Genomic DNA, 22134 nt, shown 5'->3' on the forward strand with positions numbered 1-22134 from the left:
CCACAAATAGAACCATACTGTCTCTGTATGCATGGGCATGTAGAAGCCGGAGGTCAACCTAGGGTGTCCATCCTCAGGTGCAGTCCACCTTACTGGATTCTCACTTTCACAGCTCTAAGTAGGCAAGAATGTCTGGCCAGTGAGCTCCATGGATCTCCCTGAATCAACATTGACGGTACTGAAACTAAAACCATGAACCGCCATACCTGGCTTTTTTTTTTTTTTTTTTTTTTTTTTGCATGTGTGCTGGGGATTGAACTCAGGTCTTCAGCCTTGCATGCCAAGGACCCAGTCATCTCCCCAGCCCTGGTAGTTTTTAGGCTAACAACATCCCACCCATTTTTGAAAGCCATGAGAAACAAGAAAATGTATGTTAGAAAGGGCCAAGGCTGGCTAAATACCTTTGAATGGGGAAGGATCACTCCAGATTTGCCTGCCGGGCCCAGGAGAAGAAATGAACACCATTAGCCACTACCCTAATGCATGAGGAAAAATGAAACCTCCACCATCAAATACAATTAATTCTCATTTAGAGGGGAAAAGCATTTTCTAGTTGAGATGATCTAAGAGACACTCACAACTATTAACCCAGATTTAACAGCCTTGAGGGAGAATTGAAATATTCAGGTTACAGCCAGATAAACAAAAATCTGACAATAATTGCGAAATGACTCTGGAACGCATTGAAAAATCCATTAAATGGCCGATAAAAACATGGCTCGCAAAGCCTTGGCCATTAAGGGGCTCTCTTGTCACTTTAAAATCAGGCACAGTCAGCATGGAAAGCCAGGCTCAGTGAGGAAGGAAGTCTGTGTACCTTCTGTTTAGGAGACAGGGGGTGTGTTCTGGTGACTCCAACCTGCTCCTTCAGCCGCTGTGTTAGCCTAGTGCTCAACTGAGATGTAATTAAGAATGGCTTCCTTCGGTTGTGACCATCCTGAATACAGAAAGGTGGTTCTCTGGCACTGTTCTTTTGCTAAAGATTTATTTTTAAGTAATTTGCATGTGTATGTGCACCTGAGTGCAGTGCCCACAGAGGCCAAAATAGGGGGGCATCAGGTTGCCCGGAGCTGGAGTTATAAGCAGTTATAACCTGACATGGATGCTAGGAATTGAGTTCAGGTCCTCTGCAAGAGCAGTAAGGACTCTTGTGACCGCTGAGATGTCCCTCCAGAGCCTCTCCTGAGCTGTTCTGAAGAGCAAGTGGCAGGCTAGCAGTGCACAGGAACCTTCTACACTGGCTACCATTTACATGTGGATTTAGCAAAAAAACAACAGTGTATACCACTGGAGAACTGCAGCCTTTCTTCTATCTCACCAGACTTTATTATTTACTTATTGACTTACTTATTTATCGTCTGCACGGATGTCAGTGTGGCCTCGCGTGTTTAGTGTTTCCTGGCTCTAGAGCATTCCTAGCGGCACGTGGACACTAAGTTTCTTGCCCTGTCCCAAAGTCCCCTATCCACGAGCTGATGTCCCATGTGCTTCGCCAGCCCTGCAGGACAGCAGAGTACCTCCAATGACTCCCTCATTGGGTGCTACAGGCCACCTATGTGGGCTGACTGGGCATTGGATCCCTGTTGTACCTACTATGCTCCTGCCAGCTCCCTCTCTACTCCTACTGGATGCTCTGGGTTTCATTTTTCATGTGTATGTATGTTTACCTGTTTGTGGGCACATCTGTGGGTGCGTGCGTGTGGAGGCCAGAGATTGATGCTGGGGGTCTCCCTCAGCTGCTCTCCACTTTATACTGAGCAGGGTCTCTGACGAACCCAGAGCTCACTGATTTGGCTCTCTGCGCTCGCCACTGTGTCCTGGGGGATCTCTGTCTTTGTGTGCCACGTGCTGGGATTACAGGCAGTGGCTGTGTTCCTCGTCCTATGGCCTCCTCTGGTGGGAACCCATTGGCTTAAACGAGCAGCACCAACCTTTTTAGGACCCACTCTGATTTGCTGTGGACTCAGATCCTTTCAATTTTGAATGAACAAGGCCTTTGGAAATGATCCTTGCACAGATAAGGGCTTGGTGGGATCTTACCAACTCAGGAGTCTGGGGCAGGTTCAAGTTCCAGAGGAGCTGAGGCTATAATGAGCGATTTCACGGCTAGCCTTAGTGAAACCTTATTTCAAAAGAAAAAGTTAAACTGGAGATTGGAAGTGTGGTTCAGTGGTTATGGTACTTGCCTAGAATCCCCCAGTGTGAGGCTGGGGTTGGAGCTCACTGGCCATGGCACTGCTTTAAAGGCAAAGGCAAGAGGAGCCACCTGAAATTTGAGGCTGCATTGCCCAGACCCTGTCTCAGATAAAACAGAACAAAACAAAAAAACCAAAAAAGTCAATCAAGTAATAGCAATGACAAAAAAGATGAGGGTGACTTCCCTTACTTGGCTGTTGGTCCTGGGGTTTATAAGAAAATAAACCAAGCAATCCCAGGGGAGCAAGCTGCTAGGCAGCACCCCTCCATGGCCTCTGCATCCACTCCTGCCTTGGGGTTTCTGCCTTGAGGACATTTTAGGGCCGGGGAGATGACTCAGTTGGTAAAGTTCTTGCTTTGCAAGCATGAGGATTCCTGAGTTCCGTCCCCAGAATCCATGTACAAAAAAGCTAGGTATGGTGGTCTAGACTTACAATCTCAGAGCTGGGGATGTGGAGACAGGAGGATCCCTGGCGCTCCCTGTCTACCAGTCTAGCCTATTTGGTGTATTCCAGGCCAGTGAGTGCCCCAGTCCCCAAAACATAAGGTAGACAGCATCTAAGGCTGATCCCTGGCCTCCACATTGCATTTGGGTACACGTCCATGCACGCTCCACACGTAAATGCTCCTTTATACACAGGAACACACCCCCACACCCACACACACCCATAAAGACTACATTTTATTTGGAAAAAATTTCAAGATGTAACTATATAAAAACTGAGATAACATGCATTTTTAAATATCATGCTAATAGGGCTGGGGATATGGTTCAGTGGTTGCTCTTACAGAGGACCCGAGAACCTAAGTGTGGTTCCCAGCACCCATGTCAGGCCACTCACAACTGCCAATCGGCTTCAAGGGATCTGGCACCCCCTTCTGGCCGCCAAAGGCAATTGCACTCACATGCATAGACCCACATCCATATATACACTTAAAATGAACTAAATGTTCTTTAAAAATGAAGCCAGCATAAAGTGGGCATGTCCCAGGCAAAAGGGACATCTATTACTACCAAATAGTAAAAGCACATTCCTGGAATCACAAGGCTACTTTCTGTGCAAAAACATCTTCCTTTGGGAAAGCTCTCCATGGCTCTGGCTCCTGCCCTCGGCATTCACAGGACTGCATTTGAACAGCAACAGCCATCTGGCTGTCATTCCCTTCTGCCTTGGCCTTCCCTGGGCTAATAGCTTACCGGGCCATGTCATTCCATCAGCGTGTGAGTGTCTTATTGGCACAATGTATCATAATGACAAGGCATTTATATGATGCATCACTTCCAAGATGAAGCCATTGAAGGAGGAGTCCAAGATCAGATTACATTTAATTAGGGGACAAAAAAGAATTCTCATGTGTCATTCCGGTGATGGATTAACTGAGAGAAGGAACGTGAGTGTCTCAGGAAAGAAGGGAGAGAGAGTAAGACCCATCAACAGGGAGGGCAGGCAAAGCAGACCGGGATGTACCTGGCCCTGAGTGAGCATGGTTGAGTCTTATTTTCAGCTCAATTGGATTAAGAAATGCCAAAGGGCTTGGCAAGAGGGCTCAACTGCCCAAGGTGTTTGCTGCCAAGCCTTGGGACCTGAGTTCGAATCTTGGAATCCAGATGGAAGAGAGAATGACTCCTGTAGGTTGGCCTCTGACTCCTGTGTATGAGCTCAGGTGCATGCATGTGCACACACACAGTAAAAATAATTAAATGATGAGGGCATCGATGAGGCACACTTCTGGGTATGTCTGTAAGGGGTGATCCAGAGAAGTTTAATTGAGGAGGGAAAATCCATCATGGATGTGGGCAGCACCAACCCACAGGCTGGGGACCCAGAGTGAATAAAAATGGAACAAAGATAAAGTCAGGTGTGTGGAGGGGGGATGGTTCACTTGGTAAAGAGTTTGCCTTGCAAGCATGAGGACCTGAGTTTGATCCCCAGAATCCATGAAAAAGTCTATAATCCTAGTGAATGTAAGATGGGGTTTGAAAGCAGATGGATTCCCAGGCCAGCCTAGCCTACTTGGTGAGCTCCAGGCCAGTGAGAGACCTTGTCTCAAGAAACATGGTGGCAAGTCCTTGAGGATTGGCACCTAAGACTGCCCTCTGTTTGTTCTATCTATCTATCTATCTATCTATCTATCTATCTATCTATCTACCTACCTACCTACCTATCTATCTATCTATCCATCTATCCATCCATCCATCCATCCATCCACAAATTCCTACAATCCTCACAAACAGGAGGGAGAAAGAGAGAGGGAGGAGCACTGGTATTTTTTTTCCCCCAGACCCACCATGATGTGAACAAACACTCTTACATCCCCGCTGCCGCCTCCCACAGCCCCCTTGGCCACCATGCCTTTCTCATCATGATGGTTGGTACCCTTCAACTGGAGCCAAAGCAAACCTTGTTCCCTTAAAATTTTAAAGGCATTTTACCACAAGATCAAGACAAATAAAAGACCATCTGACCAGAAAGCCCCACCACCACCAGAACAGAGCTGGACACCCCTCCAATGGGAACCAATTCTTTTCTCTCTCTCATGCATAACTTGCTTCCAGAATGCTAGCCTCTTTCGACAGTTGGCGGTGGTTTACGGAGGGACTCACAACTGAGTCACAGATGCTGAGAATATGTGTCTATGAGACTAAGCCATTGATGGGGGAGCCCGAGGATAGGGAGGAAGAGCTGGGAAATGCTGTCTTCTAGACATGACAAAGTTGTTGCTCTTAAGTACTCACAGTAGCTACTCTTGCCTACATAAGACCAAGCCAGCTTAAAATTCCACCATGGATGGACATGTCCTGTCCGTGGAGCTTCTTCACAACCCGCTGTCATGTTTTCAGTTTCCACACATTTGATGCATAGGTGAATTCCATGAACATCCTGGTCAAGCTGGAGAGATTTGAGAGCGCATCCTGGATGCCATAGGAGAATGAAGATCTGCGGAGAGGTTTTTACCAAGTCCCTAGGGTCCGGGGGGCAGGGTGACCTGCCTCTCAGGGTAATCAGAAACTCTGGCTGGGGAAGGTAGACTGGCTGGGCTGGAAGAGACAGACATGGGGCTAGGGAGATGGCCCAGTTGGTCTGCTGTACAAGCACGGGGACTTGAGTTCAAGTCCCCGAGTCCACTACTGTCATGCCAGGTGGCTCACAATTACCTGTTACTTGAGTTCCAGGGGACCTAATGCCATCTTCTGGCCGCTGTCTGGATACATGTGATGCACATACAGACAAGTCACCACACACACACATACACATAAATAAAAGATAAACACACACACACACACACACACACACACACACACACACACACATACACACACAAACAAACCTAGGTGTGAAGGTACACACTTGCAATCTCAGAGTTGGGGAAATGGAGATAGAAGGATCCCCAGGTGTCAATATCCATGCAGCCTTGTGTATTGGGTGAGCTCCAGGCCAATGAGAGACCCTGTCTCAAAAGCAGGGTGGACAGCACCTGAGGAATGACACTCAAAGTTGACCTCTGGCCTCTACAGGCACTCATTCATGTGCGTGAACACACCCCAAGACCAAGAAGGGTGGAAATGATGCCAACTTCATGGTCAATTAGTCCTCCTCTTGAGTTTTCCTGGATATGAGCCAGGTCCTGGCATAGGGGTGGGATCTATGGGCTACTGCTATGACTTGAATCTGAAATGTCTCCCGCACACTTGGTCCCCAGCACCCATATCAGACAGCTCACAATCACCTATAACTCCAGCTCCAGGGAGAATCTGACAGCTTCTTCTGGCCTCTGAGAGCACTTGCATGCACAAACACATACACATTTTTTTTTAATCTTTAAATTTAGGCTCTAGGAAAAAAGTAGGTCTTTGTCTAATTCAAATTATTAATCAGACGAAAATGAGAGTCTTAATGATCTTGCAGCAGACACTTCAGAGCAAGCAGGCACTCTGAGTGGCCAGGAACTACTTCCATCTTGTTGATAAACACATGTTGCAAGACAGGAAATTATCCTCCATGGTGCCTATTTTATCTCTGTTTAATTGCTGCCTGATAATAAATTACAACACAGAGTCCATTAATTAAGCTAACAATGACCGTGGAACACCCAGCTTTTCTTCTGGGAGTCGCCTGGGTCTGGAAGCCTGATTCAGCCTCTGCCCGTGGTATTTACGGAGCCGTTTAAAAAGATGCCAATGTGCCTGGTGCAGGGAGAGGGGACCCCCTCATTCAGAAGGAACAGCTTTGGGAAGGAAGGGGAGAACGTCGATGGGGGAGCAGGGGCTCAGCCTGGCTGGCAGCTGGAGAGCCGTGCCAAACACACACTCAGAGCTTGCAGGAGGAACTGAAAACACCATCAGACCCGCTTTCAAAATCAGTTCATAGAACGCGGCCAATGCTGTTAGGAGAGTTCACCCTCGAAGTGGGGTTAGTGATGGCAATGAGAAGCTTATGTGCCATTCTGCAATCAAGTAGATGGCAGGGACATTATGCTCACAGGTGGGATGGATGAAAGACGAAGCCTAGTTATTTCACACCAGAAGCCCTGGTACTGTGTGTGCTGTGGCAGTCAGCTTCCACCAGGAAAGGAAATGCGGCGCTCGACTCCCCTGGCTCCTTCTTAGGAAGGGAGTAGGTATGTGGGTGATCATTTCTGCCTGGATGCATTCTTTCATTTTATTGTAAATATTTATTTTATTTATTTGTCTGCGGGGTGAGGGGGTGTGTGCATATGTGAATGTCGTCTTCCGTGGATGACAGAAGACGGTGGTGGCAGATCCCGTGGAGCCAGAGTTGTGAGCCGGCACACATGGGTGCTGGGAACCAAAGCCTGCTGTTAACCAGCCATCTCATCAGAGCTTGGTTGTTGTTGTTGTTTATAAGATCTTCCCAACTGCTGGTATCACAAGCATGCACCCCCAGGTCTGGCTCTACTCAGGCCTTCTTTAAAATACTTTTTAATGAAAACTTTATTTTTCTGGTGCGATGTGTCAAACTGAGGTCTTTGAACACGCTAGATAAATGTTCTAATCCTGAACACACTTTTCTAGGTGTGCAGGTGTGTGTGCATGTAAGTGTGAGGCCAGAGGTCCCCATCAGGCATTTTCTTCTATTGTTTTCTACCTTGTCTTTGGAGATAGGGTTTCCTGAAACTCAATGCTTTGGCTAGACTGGCTGGCCAGAAAGCCCTAGGGACCCTCCTGTCCAACTCTCTGGCTCTTACATCGTTTCTTGTCAGGTTTTGGTCAAGGCTGTGAGAAAAGTAACTAATACATCAACTTAGCACTGACTCTCCAGGTCTTCAGGAAGGGAGTGGAAATGCTTTTCCAGTTTGTAACTCGCCTTTTGTGACTGCTGGCTGACAGAACCTTTACTCTGTCTGTGAATGCCAAGTCTAATGGTGTTTGGTATATACTTCCTGTCTTAGGGAATTTCTGCTGAGCCCTTAGAGATTGCACGTACATGCACAGGTTCACACATGTGTACACACACTGCTTACTCATGCCAGGTTATCAAGGGAGATTTATTTCTTGCCTCTGCTTTACTTATCACTTTGCTCTTTTTTTTTTTTTTTTTTTTTTTCCGAGACAGGGTTTCTTTGTGTAGCTTTGCGCCTTTCCTGGAACTCAATTGGTAGCCCAGGCTAGCCTCGAACTCACAGAGATTTGCCTGGCTCTGCCTCCCGAGTGCTGGGATTAAAGGCGTGCGACACCACTGCCTGGTGGCACTTTGCTGTTTTTCAAGCTGTGTTCTCTGACAGCCTGAAAACATTCAATTCTTTCTTGGTGAGGGCTCTGTTCTTGTACTAGTATTTACCTACCAAAGTAGTGATGGGCTTTCAGGGCGGGCATGTCAACTGGCTTCTCAGAAGGGTCTCTGTAGGGTTGGAGAGAAGGCTTAGTGGCCAAGAGAGCTTCCTACTCTTGGTGAGGACCCAGGTTCAATTCCTTTTTTTTTTTGGTTTTTTGAGACAGGGTTTCTCTGTGTAGCTTTGCGCCTTTCCTGGGACTCACTTGGTAGTCCAGGCTGGCCTCGAACTCACAGAGATCCGCCTGGCTCTGCCTCCCGAGTGCTGGGATTAAAGGCGTGCGCCACCACCGCCCGGCCCAGGTTCAATTCCGAGCACCTATGTTGGGCAACTAATAACTCCAAGGTCAAGGGATCTGATGCCCTCTTCTGGCCTCCCGAGGCACTGCACACCTTGGTGCTAAACATATGCACACACACATACACACACACACGTTTTTAAAAAGGGGTCTTTGTTGCTTCTTCATGGTTGTAGGTAGGTAATTTTGGTTTGAATGACACAAGATGGTACATCTGTCTGTTATCAAATGACTCTAAAGCTTATCCTAATTTTCTTTTCAGTATGTAACATACACATTGACCCTCTTGACATCTGTATGAATGTGACTGTATATACTAGTTACTTTAACCACTGACAGTACAGAATACTTGACATAAAGCAACTTTTAAAGAAAGGAAGAATGGAAGGGTTTACTGTGGCTCACAGTTTGAGGGCACACAGTTTATCACTGCGGGAAAAGCATAGTGGCAGGATCATGAGGCGGCTGGTCACATCACATCCACAGTCAGGAAGCAGAGAGATGATGGATGCTGGTGCTGAGCTCGCTTTCTCCTTTTTATTCATTCTGGGACCCCAACTCATGGAATGGTGATGTCCACATTCAGTGTGTGTCTTTCAAACCCAAGTAACCCATTCTAGAAGTTCCCTCACAGACATGCCTAGAGGGCTGTCTCTTTGGTGATTCCAAATCCTGTCAAATTGACAATATTAATCCTCACAGTAAACTACCTTCTTTAATGACACAACCAGAAAAACATCCAAGTTCTTAAAAAAAAAATCAGGATTTAGAACAATGGGCAACAGACGTTTCCAGAAGCCCCATGGGCCCCTGTGGGCTGTTGACTTTATTCTCTTCCTGGTCAGACATGGGGTCCTACCTGTGGTCCCCAGCCGTGGCATGGGTACAGTATTGCTGTGTGGTTCTCCAGCGGCCCCTGATCCAGGCAGACATCCTTGGCCTTATTGTTACGAAGCTGCAGGAGAAGATGAAATGTTCCCATCAGAAACCCTCTCGGAGAGATGCATCTTCTCAGCCACGGCCAGTGTCCCTTGACTGTGACTTCATTATAGAGAAGCTACACACAGTCCTTTCCAAATAGGGATCAGCACCTGAATCTGTGAGCCAATAACTTGAGCATGCAGGACAAAGCCATACAGTGGGTATCTTGGGTGGGAGCCCTGTGTCTGGGTCCTGGAAAGCCTGACCTCCACCCTTCACCCTCTTCCATCTCTCACATAAAAGGACATGTCAGGGGACTGGAGCAATCGCTTAGTGGTTAAGAGCATTAGCTGCTCTTACTGAGGACCTGAGTTCAGTTCCCAGCACCCAAGTCTGGTGGCTCACAACCACGTGTGACTCCAGCCCAGGGATTCTGATAGCCTCTTCCGGTCTCCACAGGCACTGTGCCCACAAGAGCACTTTTAACTCTTTGAGAGGACTCAGGTTTAGTTCCCAGTGCCCACAGGGCAGATAACAACCATCTGTAACTCCAATTCCAGAGGCTCTGCGATGCCCTCTTCTGGCCTCTGCAGGCACTGCATGCATATAGTGCGTGCAAGACAAACACCCATATGCATGAAATAAAATACAAATAAATATTTAAGAAGGAGGTATAAGGGAACTCTGTGCATGTGCTGTTCATGGATGTCCAGGTGCACATGTATGTGCACATGCCTGTGGATGCCAGAGGTGATGTTTGAGACAGGGTTTCTAACTAACCTGGAGCTCATCAAGTAAGCCAGCCCATTGAGCCTCAGGGATCTCCGTGTCTCAGCCTCCCCCATGCTGCTAGGATTACAAGTATGTCCCACCATGCCCTAGGTTTGTTCTTGTTTGTTTACATGAGTTCTGGGGATCACACTCGGGCAATCGCTTTACCAACTGAACCATCTCCCCAGCTTTAAGGGAACATTCGGATGCAGGAACACGGGTCACATGGAGCTCAAGTTTAAAGTCCTTTCAGATGAGGGTGGGATCAGGGCTGGGGCCGCTGTATAAACCAATCTTAAGTGGGCCCCAACACCAGTGCTGTTTTTAATTAACTCCAGGAATTTAAGATCAGTTTCTTAGGTCATTCCTGGCAGAGAGCATGAAAAATAGTAACCAGAAAGGCAAACATGACTGAACACTGGGTTCGGGAGACGGCTCAGGCAACGTGCTTGCCTTGTACGCTTGAGGGCTTGAGTCTGAGACCCAGAACATACATGAAAAAGGTGGACATGACGGCTTGTGCTTGTAATCCCGGCATGGAAGAAGCAGAGACAGGTGGAGCTCTGGGCTCACTGTCCAGCCAGACTCTCCCATTTCCAGCAAGAAACATACTCTGTGTATGTGCAGGGTGTGTGTGAAGGTCGGGACCCCCTGCCGGAGTCAGTTCTCTCCATCACCCCAGTCCTGGAGGCTGAACTCGGATCATCAGGCTTGGTGACAAGGGCTTTTACTCACTGAGTCACCTCTCTAACCCCACTTTTTCATTTTTAATCCTTGATTGTTTTTAAAAACATATTTGTTTTCCTTCTAATTATGAAATGATCACAAGACTATTGTGAAAACCTGTATCTGTGGAAAAACAGCTAGGGCCTGGAGGGATGCCTCGGCATTTATGAGCACACGCTGCTCTTACAAAGGACCCGGGTTTGACTCCCAGCGCCCACACCAGGTAGCTCACAACCTTTTGTAACTACAGTTCCAGGGTAGCCAATTCTGTTCTCTCTGGCCTCTGAGGGCACCTGCACACATTTATTTGTGTGCATGCAAATAAATAAAATAATACAAATAAACCTTTAAAAACAAGAAACTAAAATCCCCCCCCTAAAGTGGTTATAGGTTTCCCACGGGTGACAGCTGCAGCCTTGTCTCTGCTGTTTGTCCCAGGACAGTAGCCCAGTGTCACAGTGTGACACGAGAGTTTGAACATCCTGACTCCATCCTCTTCAATACCATGGACCCATCCCCTGAAACTATCAGCAAGCCCCCAATGAAATGATTCCTTTTCTTCTCTCTCTCTCTTTCATTTTTTTGTTTTTCAAGACGGGGTTTCCTGGGTAGCCCTGGCTGTCCTGGAACTCGATTTGTAGACCAGGCTGGCCTCACACTCAGAAGTCCGCCTGCCTCTGCCTTCTGAGTGCTGGGATTAAAGGCGTGCAACCACCACTGCCTGGCAACTGCTTTCTTTTATACGTTGCCTTGTTCATAGTGTCTCTTCACAGCAATAGGAAAATAAGACATCTGGTCAATTTTTCTTTGGGGGATTATTTTTGTTATTTAAATCAATTATTTTATTTAAATTGAATTGTAGGGCTCACTACACACTACATAAATTACTGTTCATTTGTAAGATTTGTGATGTATAAATTTCCAGTTTGGCAGAATGTTTTGAGATTTGGAGTGTGGGTTCTATTTCTTTATGAGCTCAGATCAATTATCTGTTTTCTCTGCTGTTCCTCTTATAGCTTTCATTCTTAGGGTTATCGTCACGGTTATATAATGGGTTACATTTCTTTCTTTTGGGAGGTTTTGAGACAGGATCTCCTGTGGCCCAGGCTAGCCTTGATCTCACTGTGCAGCTGAGGAAAACCTCAGAGTGATTACAGACATGCCCCACAAAACCAGATTTATGGAGTGTATGGAATGGAACCAGGGGCTCCACACAGGCTAGGCGAGTGCTGTACTGCCTGAGCCACCTCCCCAGCCGTGGTTTCTTTTACACAGAGCTGAGCAGTTGACACAATTAAGACATGTCCCTGCCCATTTTCTGTTATCTCCTTCACATCTGATCTTCCTTCAAATCCTTCTATCTTGAAGAAGGCAGTTAGTATGCATTAAACGTGTTGCCTACTGATCTGCCGACCCTGCCCACCAGGGCTCACTGTTCTTCTGCCCAGCACCTCCCTGGAGTAGGCACTTGGATTTCTCTCATTTTTATACACTAAGAAATGGAACCTAGGAGGGGCCATGCAGCTGCCAACAACTTACTAGAATGGGAGTCTAGCAGATTAGTGCAGAAGACGACGTTGTTTTGTTTATTATGATACAATCTTGTGTGGTTCGTGCTAGCCTCAAACTCACCACGTAGCAGAGCCCTGCCTTGAACTCCTGATTCTCCTGCCTCTGCCTTCTAAATGCTGGGATTAAAGGCTTGTGTTAACATGCCCAACTATTTTAGAATGTTAGATTACCTCAACAGAGAAAAGCTGAGAATTCCACCCGTCCTTTTTTTCTTTTCTTTTTTTAAATCACAACAATTACCAACAGAGGCTCTAGCCTCCTCCCATGCCTTCCCCTCTCTTTTGAGACAGGGTCATGTTATATAATCTAAACTGGCCTGGAACTCAATATGTAGCCCATGTTCATGGCCATCCTGCCTCAGCATCCCTAATTGCTGGGATTACAGGTAGGCATATCACTCCTAGCTCCCTGCCTCTCGTGTGTGTGAGTGGGCGGGGGAGAGTCTGTCTGTAGCTGCGATTTAACCCAGGGACTCAGGCAGAGTATGCTAAGCAAATGCTCTACCATTAAGCCATATCCTCTGCTTCCTGCCTGTTATGTCCAGCTTCCTGCTCAGTGTCTCTACTTACATGGCCCAGAGGCCCTCAATTTCAAAACCATCACCCCTTGGGCAGAGAAGACAGCCCCAGCCCCTTGCTAGGTGGAGAGCCTCCCAAATCGCCAAAGGGAGGAAGGCTCTGCTGTCCCTTGAGCGTGGTGCACCTTACCTCCCCGTATGCAATGGTATTATTGTATCTTCTCATTTCTGGGTAGACGTGGTCCAAGTACCACTGGAAATTCTTACACTTCAAACTTTTCCTTAATGCTTTTCTTTCTGAGACGTCGCCTATATCGATCCCTGGATTCTGCAGAGAGACAAAGGGCATTAATGGCGGCGTGGGACTCTGGCCAGAGGCTTGTGCAGATGAGTTACTCTTAGAGAGCGCATCTAGGAGAGTTGGAGTCTGTAGTAGTTTTGTTTTTTTCTTCTTTCTTGAGAAGTGGTCTAGCTTCGTTTCCGTTGCTGTGATGAAAGGCCCTGACCAAAAGCCAACTTGGGGAAGGCAAGGGCTTATCTGGCTTACAGTTCCAGGCTCCCATCCGTTATTGTGGGAAAGTCAGGGCAGGGACTCAAGCAGCCAGTCACGTCACATCCACAGAGCAAAGAGAATGAATGTGCCCATGTTGCTTATACTCTGCTAGCTTTCTTCATTCTTACATAGCTCAGGGTCCAGCCCCGGAAATGGTGCTACCCATCCAGGGTGGGTCTTTCTACCTCCATTAACAGTCTACACCCACCACCACCCCCCCACCCCCGCCGACATACCTGCAGGCAAACCTGATCTAGACAATCCTTCATTAAGACTCTCTTCCCAGACGGTATCAGGGTCATGTGTAGCTCAGGCTAGCCTGGCACTTGCTATATACTGAGGATGACCTTGGACTCCTGATCCGCCTGCCTCCACCTCTTAAGTGCTGAGATGACAAGCACGCACCACCACACCTGGTGTATGCGGTACGGAGCAAAGAACCCAGGGCTTTGTGTGTTCTAGGCGCACACCCTACCAACTGAGCTACATCCCCAGCCCGCAGCCCCGCAGTGCTCCTAAAGTTGGCTTCAGCAGATTCGATGTCTCTAGACAGGTCTCCATCTTTATCACCCCTGGGGTTAAGGACCCCAGGACACAAAGGATGTCAACAACCTACTCTCTGGGAGTCTCTTCTCTTTCACAGTCCCTCAGTAATGATCCAAGACAATTACCGCAGGAATTATTTGATGATGGCAGGAAAATAAATGTTTCTGGCCTCCTTCGTCTTTCACTTAGGCGTGACGTCCCTCTTTGTGGGCACTCTGTGAGGCTCATTATATGCAGGGGAGAAAATAATTTTCCATGTGATGATGTTCTGATGAATAATTCACTCTGCTTTTATTGAAATGAACCTGTAATGGGTTGCTGGATGATGACAGGGGGAAATAAAGTATCTGAAATATGAGCCTCAGTCCCAGCCCCAAGACGACTGGGAGTCAAAGGACACAGGCCAGGCTGAGAAGGGAAGTCGGGTGGGATTCGGCGGCACTGAGAACAGCTAAAGCTACTCTGTCGAGACTTCTTCAGCAGCCAGATAAGGATTTTAAGTGTGTGCATGTATATTGTATGTGTGTAGGGGTATGTTTGTGTGTGTGTGTGTGTGTGTGCATGCTTATACATGCATGTGCAGGGTCAAAAGGAGAACACTGCTTGTCTTCCTCTACATCCTCAACCTTATCTTTTTATTCTTGTTTGCAGACGTGCTCTCTCTGAAGCTGAAGCCCCTGGCCAGAATGCTCTAGGATCTGCCTGTCTCCTCCCTTCAATGCTGGGGTTACAGGCATGAGCGGCTATGGCGGCTTTACGTAGATGCTGGGGATTTGAATTCAGGTCCTCCCTCATTCTGTCACAGGAAGTGCTTTCTACCCATGGAGCAATCTCTCCAATATCCTTCAAGACAAGCCTGAGACCAATACTTAACTCTTTGCTCGAATCAGAATATACTTGCCGTGATTAACTGAGGTGGTCAGTGTTTGTTAATCTGATTGTTTGAGTCACAACCTCATACTACAGCCCAGGCTGGCCTTGATCTCACAACCCTCCTTGACTCAGCTCCTCTAGTGTTGGGAATATAGGTTTATGCCAATATACTTGGCTGAAAATGGCCTTCCCCCCTCCCCTCTCCCTCCCTCTTCCTCCTCCATTTTTAAAGACAGGATCTCAAGTAGTCTAGGCTGGTCTCAAACTGGCTGTGTGTCAAGGTCAATGAATGACTCTGAACTCCTGATCCTGGCGCCTGCACCTCTCCAGTGTAGGGATTACACACTTGGCTGAAAATGGTCATTGGTTAAAAGCACTCAAAATTATGGACTAGTGATCTGGAACCAGCCAACCACCTGTGCTGTTTGATTTCACTTACCTATGATCAATCACGGTCCAAAAACTCTAAATGGAAAATTCCAGAAGCAAACAGTTCATAAATTTGAAGTAAATTTCATTGCGGTATTTTGTTCCGATCACTCTTAGGCATTGCTGTTGGTCTCTTACTGTGCATGTTTATAAACAGAACTCGGTCACAGTCTGTATGTAGGGGAAACAGCATCTACAGGGTGTGTGTGCTTTGTATAGTGCTTAGGCCTGTGCCACACACCCGGCCCATCAGCCCAGCCTGCGGGAAGCTAAGGGAAGAGGATCTTGATTTGAGGCCAGCCTGGGCTGTGGAGTGAGATCCTGTCAAAGCACAGAAGGAGAGTGGGGTGGGGAGAAGGTAGAAGTAGAAGGGAGGAGAAGGAAGTATGGGAAAGAGGAGAAAGGAAGGAAGGAACAGAAGCAGAGGACCAGACATGTTTCTAGTTCAGTGCAGATTCAGGATTTTGTTGCAGGCCATCCAGGGCTCCATAGTGAGACTGTCCCGATGCTTCCCAGACAAAGCAGATTTAGAAAATTATTTGCATAACTGTTACTGGATGAACAACCTTCATCTGAAAACCACAAATCCCAAACTCTCCCTAATCTGTTCTTTTTGAACATGGTGTTCATGAGGTATTCACTGGGGTGCTCAGGACTGGGTATGACTTCTAGTCTTTTTAAAACTTCTTTTGAAGTCCTCATGGCCAAGCAGGGACTGTAATGGAAACTGCACTGGGTAAGAGTGACTAGAACTGAGTTCTTGTGACTCAAAGAGTGACAGCTAATGGTGACTGTCAAGTTGACATGATCTAGAAAAGCACTTCTGGCCACGTCCATGAGGGAGTTTCTAGACCGGCTTCATTGAGGAAGGGAGACCCACCCTGAATGTGGACAGCACCATCCCATGGGCTGGAGTCCTGGACTGAATAAAAAGGAGAAAGGCACCTGAGTACCAGCATCTTCTCTCTCTGCTTCCTGACTGTGCATGTCATGTGACCAGCTGCCTCACACGCCTGCCGCCATGCCTTCCCTGCCATGATGGACTGTGAGCCACAATAAGCCATTCTTAACTGGGTATGGTAATACACACTTAACCTCAGTACTCAGGAGGCAGAGGCAAGTGGGGGTCTCTGTGAGTCTAAGGCCAGCCTGGTCTACAAACGAGTTCCAAGACAGCCAGGGCTACACAGAGAAATCCTGTCTCGAAAAGAACAAAACCACAACAAAATCTTTCCATAAGCTACTTTTCTTGGGTGTTTTATTCTAGAACAGTTTATATTTATAGGGACAGATAAAACTATTATTCTAGATCTTTCTCTAGAAAACATAAAAAAACCATAACACTGGCTCACCAAGGTTATGAGTTCATGCCCTGGCCTGATAATTTCTATACATATTCTTTATTTAAGAAAATTTATTTCTAGTTTATGTGTGTATGAGAATTTGTACATGAGTGCAATGCCCATGGTGGCCATAAGAGGGCAATAGATCCTCTGGAGCTGGAGTTACAGGTGATTACGAGCCACCTGAAATGGGCACTGGGAACTGGACTGGTCCTCGGCAAGAGCAGCAGCACTCTTAACCACTGAGCCATCTCTCCGACCCTGAGTTCACATTCCTGCTTCCGAGTTATGTGTAAGACCTTAAGCAAGTCCTGTTAACCTCCCAAACTACCAAGTTTCTTGGCTGTAAAATGGGCAGCCCAGTATGCTCATAACAAGCCAGCATTTATGGACTATTTAACATGGCCCGAGCTCTATCTGTCCTTCATTTGTTTGTCACTGAGGCCCTGTGGGGTAAGTGTGAACAATTAGTGTTCTACAGATGAGGAAATCTAGGCAGAACTCCTTGTGGTCATGAGATGAAATGAGCTGCTGTAAATAAGAATTTATCAAGTGTCTAGGATGGACCAAGTGCTCATCCAAGGTTACTCAACTTGACACTAAAAGACTATGTGAGGGCTTGGGCTGGCACGATGACTCAGTGGGTAAAGGCTTGCTGCCAAGCTTGATGACCTGTGGTCCATCCTCAGGACCTGGATGGTGGGAGGAGAGAACCAAGTTGCCCAAGTTGTTCTCTGACCTCCATAAGATGCACACTGTCGCTTCATTTCCTCTACATAAACTAAATAGATAAATGTGAAGACACACTGCATTCCATGACCACACAGTGCTGAGGAAGGAAGAAGCAATTCTTAAGGATGTATGTCAACAACTGTCATGTGGCAGGCCTGGGGTCACAAGAGTCAGTTTAGCTACCTGGGAGGCCGAGGTAGGAAGGTCAAAAGTTCAAGATTAGTCTGGCATGTAGAGTGAATTCAAGGCCAGCCTGAGTAATTTAGTGGGATCCTGTCTCAAAAGGAAAAGAAAAACAATGGTTGGAAGTATGGCTCAGAGGTAGAGCAACTCTCTAGAATTCCCCAGTACCAGGGGCTGAGGTCATGGCTCAGTGGTAGAGCACCTGCCTAGAATCCCCCAGTGAGGATATACATTCAACTGTATTTCTGTTGTTCTGTTGCAGCCTGCTGCTGAAGCAGAGGAAGGAAGACCTGCAAGACCTGCCATCACCCCCATTTTACTGTTCAATATCTCTAAGTACAGAGAAATGTTCAGTGAAGATTTCATCAATAAAGACACAGAGGTGAGATTCAAGCCAAGTTGGGCACAGCTATGGGGTTCCTGCTGGGAGCCTGCAGTAACCAGAGATTTTCCTGGAATCCCAAGCAGAATGTATGAGGGAGATAAGGTTGGAAACAAGAGTTCCAGCCATCAGTAAGGACTTGTCACCAGTAGGCAGGCACACAGTAAGAGCAAAAGATGGCTGTGTTGCCCAAACCTGGGCAGAGACCTTCTGGACACAGCGTATGCTCAGAATGGAGAGGCAATGCTGGTGTAAGAAGATTTGGATTAACACAGCAACAAGACCTGCGGGTCTCTGTAAGTGGATTGATGCCTTACTATTGTGTTTGCCCTGGTGCTAAGAGGATCTAACACTCAGGCATCTGTGCGCCTTGGCAATGGAAGAACCACTGGCTTATGAAGGGGGTCTATGGCCTGCCATAGAGCCAAGCTTATTGTTCTAGGCAGATAGGGAAAGTTGCCTGTTCCTACCTCCAGAGGCAGATTCCACGCTATGTACACGTGAGACTTGTAGTCGTCCATCCAGACCTCGGCTACCCGGAGTGCGTTCCTCTTGGTGTAGAAGCCGATGTTACTGTTATAGGGTTTCTTCTTCCGCTCGATGTGGGCCACCCTTGAGCATGGAAGGACCTCCATGCTGCCACCACAGAGCCACACCTGGAGGCACAGAGACTTGATCAGTATGGCAGAGGATATCCCAGAGGCCACTGCTCTCCCCACAAGCTCCAAAGCAGCGGTTGAACCTATTTAGCATAGGTCCTAGCTTCCTTTCTGTTGCTGGGATAAAACGCTCTGACCAAAAGCATCTAAGGGAGTAAAGGGTGCATCTGGCTTACACTTCCAAGTCATTGCTCATCACTGAGAGAAGTCAGAGCAGGAACTCTAGCAAGAACTTGAAGTCAGGAAACATGGAAGAATTCTGCTTTACTGGTACACTCATAGAGTCAAGCTTAGATAGCTTGCTTGTACAATCCAAGACCACCTGCCTAGGGAATGATGCCACCCACAGTGGGCTGGACCCTCCTACATTAACGAACCATCAAGATAATCCCCCAGGCATATCCACAGACCAGTCTCATCCAGGCAGTTACTCAGCTGAAGCTTCTACTCTCATATGACTCTAAGCTGTATTGACTTGACAGTCAAAGCTAACGATGACATTTAATATGATTGTCAGCTTGAATGGATATAGAATCACCTAGAAGACAAACCTGTGGGCATGTCTATAAGGGAGTTTCTAGACTGGGTTAACCGAGGAATGAAGAGGTACCTTGGATTTGGGTGGCCCCATTGCATAGGCTGAGGCCCTGGGCTGAATAAAAAGGAGGGAGTGGCCAAGCACCAGCATTCACCTCTACTTCCTTCCCGAGGAAGCAACATGACTGGTTGCCTTGGACACCTGACACCACACCTTCCCCCCATGATGGACTGAGCCCCTGAACTGTGAGTCAAAATAAACCCTCCCTTCATGAAGCTGCTGCTCGTCAGTTATTTGGTCATAGTAATGAAAAAGGAACTAATACATCTCAATATGCCTGGCTTGTCCAATATCAACTCAGGTTATTTGCTTTTGTATTATAGCTGAGGCCTTTGGGAGAACCTGGCTGTGGTTCCCCTGATACCATCTATCTCATTTCCCCTCGTGTGTGTGTGTGTGGCTTCTGTGGCACCTTCACATATTTGATAGTCACTCATATATATGAATACACAAATAAAAACAGTAAAAAATATGTCTTTTAAAAAATGAATAAATGTAAGGGCTGGGGTTGATTGTTGAAGTGATAAGGGACTTGCTGTGCAAGAATGAATACCTGAGTTCAACCCTAGAAGACTTCCAAGCCGGGTAGCTTGTGTTTGTAATCCTAGCTATGGGGAGGTGGAATGGTCCCATGTCCAGTGGCCAACCAGCCTCGCCTCCTTGGTGAACTCCAGTAAGAGACTGTCTCAAAAAACAGAGGTGGCTAACATCTAAGGGGTGACACCTGGGTTGTCCTCTGGCCTCCACACCCACAGGTGCACACACACACACACAAAGTTTAAAAAGTATAGTAAGCTCAATTCTTAGGGAAAAGTGTGTTTGTTGAGGGGGAGGGTCCACTTCCTGGAATTAAGTAACACTGAAGGATACCAGGTGGTGATATGCACCTCATCTCCTGGAGGTGTTAGGAATGGAACCTGGACCCTGTGCAGGCAAGTGAGTATTCTAGCACTGAGCCACATGTCCAGCCTGTGTGACATTCTTGGTATTTGTTGAGTGGGGCTCACCCCATCATCTTCTCCAGGATTCCCATTCACACTCTAGCCCTAAAGATGGTCTCTCAGGTTATTGATACACAGAGGGTTTTCTCCTTCTCTTATGGGTGTCCACTTCTGCAATCTCAGGAATGTCTCTCCCAAATGTCATCTGTGTCCCTGATTAGGTCACTGAAGTCCATTGATACTCATTTCCATGGATCAAAGCAGCAATGAGCTGGGCCTAAGGGCACAGTTCAGTCATTTTAGGTACTTGGGTGATGGAGGCAGTGGGATCATAGCAAGGTCAAGTACTGCTTGGGCAACTTAGCGAGACTGCTTCAAAATAAGAAGAGGGCTGGGATGCACCACAGCAGAACACCCACCTACACCTCTCGGTGTTGGGGTGGGGCTCCGTGGTAAAGCAGGTGCATAGCATTCATGAGGTCTTGGGTTCTGTCTCCAGTGCTGGACAACAACAACCAACTAATAACAATAGAAAGTAACACTGATGGATCTCTCCATGCAGAACTCACATACAAATAATCCCATTGGGTCATCTAAGTATAAGCAAATTTTAGCCTTTTTTTTTTTTTCTTTTTTGGCAAAATATGACTTTAAAAAAGCCTAGATATCTGGCTAAGAAAATATTTTCTTTTTTGAGATTTCTTGGTAACACTTGCCCCAGAAGGGTTGGTTCACTCACCACCCCCAATCCCTACCACGGGTACCTTTCCCCAGTGTTTTGTGCGGGGCTGGGGAGACAAGCTGTCTCCCCTTTTCCCGGTTTAAATGCATCTCCTCTTCCACAATTGGATGGATGCTTCATAGCCTCCCTCCTAAATTCTTTTTACAAAAATTCAATTCCAATCTTGGGCTTTATTTATTACAGTTTCTCAGAAATAGGATTTACAAATGCAGATCTTGAGACATATCTCAATTTAAGTGCCACAGTGGCGGGAACCCCTAAACATCTAGATGCTACTGCCGGTTGGGTCGATGCAAGCCATTTCTCTTAGCACAGGCTGAGGAATTAAAATGAACCCTCGTAAGTGACATGTGATTCCGAGGAGGAAAGAAAGGCATTATTGAAAGCAGCCCGATTCACTGAGCAGAGTCCAGGGATTGAGAGCGTTTCTTTTTCTTTTTTTTATTATTGTTGCTTCTGTTTTTAAAAGACAAACTATATTAGAGGAGAATTGTGCTGGCCTGAACTTATCATCATTTTAAAAATCATTATGGTTTTACCACCCAATGGGATAGCATGCTATTGTCATATATGATCAGGCTCCCATGTTAGAAAAAAAAAAAAAGAAAACATCCCATGCAATCTTTATGCATGTTTAAGTCCTATTTGCTCTGTCTTTCCTCTTTCCTCAAATCCCTTTGTTTTTCTTCCATTCCCTCCTCCTCTCCCACCTAAAATCTTGTTCCTGCTTCCAATCTGTTGCTTCCTGTGGGCTACGGTGGAGACTGGGGACAACAGCCTCAAGGCTATTAACACGTGAAAGACTGGAGAGGAGGCTCAGTGGGTGACGGCATCGGCACACAGGAGTTCCAGTCCCTGGGGCCCACAGAGGGAGAAAACTGACCCCACAAGCTGGCTTCTGACCTCCACACCCACTGTTGTGGGACGTGGACGTGTGCACACATGCAGAGGAAATAAAATATCATAAACTTTAAAGTCAACACATGAAGGAACCAGTTGGCAGGGCCTAGAATCCTTTCCCCAACCTGGGCTACACAGAACAGAGTGTGTTTGAGAAAAGTCCATGGGAGAGGCAGGTTTCATGTAAACAAGTCAGGAGCCTCCTGGACCAGCATGTTTGAATGGATACCCCTTTCCCACTCTGCTAGCCCACTCTGATCGTTGGGAGGACACTCACCTAAAAATATATTTATTTTTCTCTGTGTGTGTGTGTGTGTGTGTGTGTGTGTGTGTGTGTGTCTATGTGCATATGTGTATACTTACACATGTCCCACACAGTGTATGTGGAGGTCATAGAAGTGTTTTCTCCTTCTACCACATGAGTTCAAGAGACTGAATTCAGGTCCTTAGGCTTGTTAG

General features: G+C 46.9%; 1 protein-coding gene across 1 annotated transcript in view; it reads right to left on the bottom strand.

The window, feature by feature from the left end:
• The window catches only part of LOC131898375 (polypeptide N-acetylgalactosaminyltransferase 17), an 84789-nt gene that overhangs the window by 7275 nt on the left and 55380 nt on the right, over positions 1-22134 (bottom strand). The window contains exons 2-4 of the mRNA XM_059249513.1: positions 18306-18491; positions 12985-13122; positions 9147-9242 (exon numbers count right to left, since the gene is read on the bottom strand). Coding sequence (XP_059105496.1) covers positions 9147-9242; positions 12985-13122; positions 18306-18491 — 420 coding nt within the window. The remainder of the gene's footprint in view (positions 1-9146; positions 9243-12984; positions 13123-18305; positions 18492-22134) is intronic.

This window comes from Peromyscus eremicus, chromosome 23 (genome assembly GCF_949786415.1).
Source record: "Peromyscus eremicus chromosome 23, PerEre_H2_v1, whole genome shotgun sequence".
In the NCBI taxonomy this organism is placed as follows: Eukaryota; Metazoa; Chordata; class Mammalia; order Rodentia; family Cricetidae; genus Peromyscus; species Peromyscus eremicus.